Below are 6151 nucleotides of genomic sequence, written 5' to 3'. Positions count from 1 at the left end.
TTAGTCATCTTGCCCATGAGGCATGGTTCGCATGTATCAAATGATTCATAATCAAGTGATTCCAAAAGTCCATCCGCATGGAGTTTCTTCATGCGCTTTACACCAATATGACCTAAACGGCAGTGCCACAAGTATGTTGCACTATCATTATCAACTTTGTATCTTTTGGCATCAATATTATGAATATGTGTATCACTATGACCGAGTTTCAATAAACCATTTATTTTGAGTGTATGACCATAGAAGGTTTTATTCATGTAAACAGAATAACAATTATTCTTTGACTTAAATGAATAATCGTATTGCAATAAACATGATCCAGTCATATTCATGCTAAACGCAAATACCAAATAACATTTATTTAGGTCCAACACTAATCCCGAAGGTAGAGGGAGTGTGCGATGGTGATCTTATCAATCTTGAAATCACTTCCAACACACATCGTCACTTCGCCCTCAACTAGTCTATGTTCATTTTGTAACTCCTGTTTCGAGTTACTAATCTTTGCAACTGAACCGGTATCAAATACCCAGGGGCTACTATGAACACTAGTTAAGTACACATCAATAACATGTATATCAAATATACCTTTGTTCACTTTGCCATCCTTTTTATCTGCCAAGCATTTGGGGCAGTTCCGTTTCCAGTGACCATTCCCTTTGTAGTAGAAGCACACAGTTTCAGGCTTAGGTCCAGTTTTGGGCTTCTTCACGGGAGTGGCAACTTGCTTGACATTCTTCTTGAAGTTCCCTATCTTTCCCTTGCCCTCTTTTCTTGAAACTAGTGGTCTGGTTAACCATCAACACTTGATGCTCTTTCTTGATTTCTACCTTCGCTGATTTCAGCATCGCGAAGAGCTTGGGAATCGTTTTCGTCATCCCTTGCATATTATAGTTCATCACGAAGTTCTAATAACTTGGTGATAGTGACTAGAGAACTCTATCAATCACTATCTTATCTGGAAGATTAGCTCCCACTTGATTCAAGCGATTGTAGTACCTAGACATTCTGAGCACATGCTCACTAGTTGAGCTATTATCCTCCATCTTGTAGGCAAAGTATTTCCAGAGGTCTCATACCTCTCGACATGGGCATGAGTCTGAAATACCAATTTCAACTCTTGGAACATCTCATATGCTCTGTGGCGTTCAAAACGTTTTTGAAGTCACGGTTCTAAGCCGTAAAGCATGGTGCACTAAACAATCAAGTAGTCATCATACCGAGCTTGTCAAATGTTCATAACGTCTGCATCTGCTCCTGCAATAGGTCTGTCACATAGCGGTGCATCAAGGACATAATTCTTCTGTGCAGCAACGAGGATAATCCTCAGATCACGGATCCAGTCCGCATCATTTCTACTATCATCTTTCAACTTAGTTTTCTCTAGGAACATATCAAAAATAAAACAGGGGAGCTATACACGAGCTCTTGATCTATAACATAGATATGCACATACTATCAGGACTAAGTTCATGATAAATTAAGTTAAATTAATCATATTACTTAAGAACTCCCACTTAGATAGGCATCCTTCTAGTCATCTAAATGATCACGTGATCCATATCAACTAAACCATGTCCGATCATCACGTGAGATGGAGTAGTCTTCAATGGTGAACATCTCTATGTTGATCATATCTACTATATGATTCATGTTCGACCTTTTCGGTCTCCAGTGTTCCGAGGCCATGTCTGTACATGCACGGCTAATAATGTTTGTTGTGTGTTCTAGCGGTGCCCCCCTCCCTCGTATATATAGGTTGGAGGGGAGGAGAGGCAGCCAAGGGGGCGCCCCAAGTAGGAGGAATCCTACTTGGGGTCCTCCCAATTCGGCCTCCCCCCTTTCCTATTCCTATTCGGAGTAGGAAGGGAAGAGGGGGAAGGGGGGTCCTATTCCTTTTTTTCCTTTCCTTCTTCCCCTTTCCTTCCCCAATTTGGCCAGACCATATGGGGGGCGCACCAGCCCCTTTGTGGCTGGTGTGTTTCCCCTCTTGGCCCATTAGGCCCATATAGCTTGTCGGGGGTTGCCCGGAACCCCTTCCGGTGACCCGATACGTACCCGGTACCCCCAGAACACTTCCGGTGTACGAATACTATCGTCCTATATTTGAATCTTTACCTCTCGACCATTTCGAGACTCCTCGTCATGTCCGTGATCTCATCCGGGACTCCGAACAACATTCGGTCACCAAATCACATAACTCATATGATACAACGTTAAGCGTGCGGACCCTACGGGTTCGAGAACTATGTAGACATGAACAAGACACCTCTCCGGTCAATAACCAATAGCGGAACCTGGAAGTTCATATTGGTTCCTACATATTCTACGAAGATCTTTATCGGTCAAGCCGTAATGACAACATACATTATTCCCTTTGTCATCGGTATGTTACTTGCCCGAGATTCGATCGTCGGTAACTTCATACCTAGTTCAATCTCTTTACCGGCAAGTCTCTTTACTCGTTCCGTAATGCATCATCCCGCAACTAACTCATTAGTCACAATGCTTGCAAGGCTTATCATGATGCGCATTACCGAGAGGGCCCAGAGATACCTCTCCGATACTCGGAGTGAAAAATCCTAATCTCGATCTATGCCAACCCAACAAACACCTTCGGAGATACCTGTAGAGCATCTTTATAATCACCCAGTTACGTTGTGACGTTTGATATCACACAAGGTATTCCTCCGGTATCCGTGAGTTGCATAATCTCATAGTCAAAGGAATATGTATATGACATGAAGAAAGCTATAGCAATAAAACTGAACGATCAACATGCTAAGCTAACGGATGGGCCTTTTCCATCACATCATTCTCCTAATGATGTGATCTCTTTCATCAAATGACAACACATGTCTATGGTTAGGAAACTTAATCATCTTTTATTAACGAGCTAGTCTAGTAGAGGCTTACTAGGGACATGGTGTTTTGTCTATGTATCCACACATGTATCAAGTTTCCGGTTAATACAATTCTAGCATGAATAATAAACATTTATCATGATATAAGGAAATACAAAATAACAACTTTATTATTGCCTCTAGAGCATATTTCCTTCAAACATATATCAAGTGACTTAATATAATACCCCATTGTCACCACGGGTATCCACATACGAGACAAAAATCAAGTGATCTCAAATCCAATATTCAATCCAACATAACGAAACCTCAAAGAGCAAGACTCAATTCATCACAACAAGATAGAGTGGAGAAAACACAATACGGACCGACTATATGAACAAAGCTCATGGTACATCAAGATCGTGCCAAATCAAGATCACGAGAGAAGAGAGAGAGAGAGAGAGAGAGAGAGAGAGAGAGAGAGAGAGAGAGAGAGAGAGAGAGAGAGATCAAACACATAGCTACTGATACATACCCTCAACCCCGAGGGTGAACTACTCCCTCCTCGTCATGGAGACCTCCGAGATGATGAAGATGGCCTCTGGTGATGATTTCCCCCTCCAGTAGGGTGCCGAAAAAGGGCTCTAGATGGGATCTCTTCAGAACAAAGGCTTGTGCCGCCGGAGCAGAAGTTCTAGGATTCTTTCTGGGGTTTCTGTATTTATAGAAATTTTTGGCATCGGTTTCTCATCAAGGGGCCCCATAAGGGACCGAGAAGCTCGGACGGTGAGGCCTACCCCCTAGGGCGCGCCCCCTGAGCTTGTCACTCCCCTGGACTTCGTCTAGTCCAGCTCTCAGGCTTCAGGGTTCTCTTTTGCTCCATAAAAAATCACAGTAAATTTTCAACCCAATCTAAGAATTTCTATTTCTGCACAAAAATAACACCATGGTAGTTCTGCTGAAAACAGCGTCAGGCCGGGTTAGTTTCATTCAAATCGTATAAAAATACACCAAAACCATATAAAATTGTTGTAAACATGGCATGAATACTTCATAAATTATAGATACGTTGGCGACGTATCAGCAGGCCACCGCCGGCAGGGCGGTCGCGTCGGACGCAGACCCCGACTGAGCAGGAGGCGCTGCTCGAGTCCTACCGCTCCGCCTGCGAGATTCGCCTCGCCAGCTGGCGGTACCGGCAACGGGTGGCGGAGGTGGCGGCCGCCGGCAAGGAGTGCGACGACGAGGCGGGCGAGGCATTGTTCGGCGAGACCAACGAGGAGGACATCGCCGAGGCCGTGCCCCGGCGCCACGACCACGAAGAAGTCGGCACGTCCGCGGGTGCCGCCGGCAACGAGGAAGAGTAGTGCGCGGTAGGTCGCCGTCGCTCGTGTCCCAAGAAGGCCACCATTCTCCCGTCGACGCCAAGCTTGGTGGGCTGAGCATCTTCGGCCGTTAGTTGCTTGGCGGCGATGTGGAGGCGGACAAACTTCCCGGGCCTCCAGAGACGGATGTTACGGAGGCATAGCTGGAAAGGCGAAGTTTCAGTTCTTTTGGTTCATGTCCGGACATGGGGAACAGCCGCCGACGACCATTTAGACCTAGCCAGACGAGCTCCGCTTAGTTGATGTAAATGTAATGAAATCCGTCAAGCTCAAATGAAATCCATGATGTTTATATGAAATCCGGCCGTGTTTATATAAAATCCGGTCATGTTTAATTGAATTTCGTCCGATTAGTTTGAGTTGTCAAAATGTACGCGGCTAGTGTCGGATGTCATCTTCGTCGCATCCGTATCCGTGCACTGATCTTCTGTGCACATACGGATGCAGGTGAAAATTTATGGGGTGCCATGCCCTAAGAACAAAGACCACGACTCGGTGTACGTTCCTCCCAGTCCATAAGTACCCCACTCAGACTCACAGTTCAAATTACAAAGTCAATGCCAGCAAGCTCCAGCACCCTCCGCCCTCCAGCACCCTCTCGGCCCTCCAACTCCAAGATCTGAATCAAGAAAACCGCCGGCGATGGGCTGCATGGGCCGGTGCTGGGACAAATGCAAGTGGCCACTAGCGTGCTTCGCCGCCCTCGCCGCCGTCATCATCATCGTCGTCATGGTCGCCGCCTACAGCTTCGCCATCCAGCCATCCATCACCGTCGAGGACGCCTCGCTGGCCAGGTTCGCGCTGGCGACCACCCCGACGACGTCGCTCGGGTACAACCTCTCGCTGCGGCTCGTCGTCCGCAACCGGAACTGGGCGACGACCATGAAGAACACGGAGCCGCTGGAGGCGGCGTACAAGTTCGACGGGCAGCAGTTCGACCGCGTGCAGGTCGCCGACAAGGGCGACAAGCACGGCCCCAGGAAGACGCGGGTGTACCGCCTCGTCACGGGCCAGGAGAGCGGCTACGTGTCGCTGGGCAACGCCGGCGTCGCCGCGTACAAGGACCAGAACAAGACCGGGGAGTTCGAGCTGGAGGTGGCGGTCACCGGCGAGGTGCGGTACACGCTGCAGCTGAAGAAGAACAAGCTGGCGGGGACCTGCAAGCTCAAGCTGAAGCTCGACTCGCCGGCGACGGCCGCCGTGGTGTTCGAGAAGGTGAAATGCAAGCTCGAGAAGGAGAAGAAGGACAAGGAGTAGTTAATTTGCTAGCTACTGTGTACTGTATGGTTTTCATCCAAAGTTCCAAGCAATCTCTGGCGGCCGGTTGCCAACTTGCCATATCGAGTAGTTGTAGTACTTCTCATTATTTGATTCCTTCCTTATCCTTATGTAAAAAGATTTTCGATGGTGAATCTTGGTTGCTAGTGTTTGAAATTTACATGTGCTATGTTTCCCCTTTTTTTGTGGCTACAAGATGTGAATAGCTAGATGGTAGTCCCTCCATTACAAATTACGATGTCTTGGATATTTTAATGAGAACTACTATATACGCACTGAAATACTGAAATGAGTGAACAAACACATTAAAACATGTCTATATAAATTCGATTCAGGAAAAAATTGTGTTTACAAACACTATAAGATGTTCTGCACATTTCAATATGAACTATACAGACTGAAATGAGTAAACAAACACACTAAATCATGCCTATATACATTCGATTCTGGAAAAAATTAGGACATCTTATTTTTGTGAACGGAGAAAGTAGCATTTAACCATATTTTTTTGAAGATGGTATTATAAATGTTAATGTATTTTCTGGTATAATGGGTCAAATTCCACGAAGTTTGACATCGAATAAATGTAACATGCAATACCCCTTATATTTTAGAGGAGTGAATATAGTATGCACGGTACTA

General features: G+C 46.0%; 1 protein-coding gene across 1 annotated transcript; it reads left to right on the top strand.

The window, feature by feature from the left end:
• The first annotated feature begins 3494 nt into the window (after positions 1 to 3494).
• On the top strand, positions 3495 to 5569 carry LOC123142475 (uncharacterized). The gene is made up of 3 exons (XM_044561374.1): positions 3495 to 3557; positions 3911 to 4187; positions 4752 to 5569. Exons 1-3 carry the CDS (start codon positions 3495 to 3497, stop codon positions 5486 to 5488), a joined length of 1077 nt encoding a protein of 358 aa, XP_044417309.1. The 3' UTR covers positions 5489 to 5569.
• The last annotated feature ends 582 nt before the right edge of the window (positions 5570 to 6151 follow it).

Source organism: Triticum aestivum, chromosome 6D (genome assembly GCF_018294505.1).
Source record: "Triticum aestivum cultivar Chinese Spring chromosome 6D, IWGSC CS RefSeq v2.1, whole genome shotgun sequence".
Taxonomy (NCBI): Eukaryota; Viridiplantae; Streptophyta; class Magnoliopsida; order Poales; family Poaceae; genus Triticum; species Triticum aestivum.
This window is presented reverse-complemented; position numbering and strand designations above follow the sequence as displayed.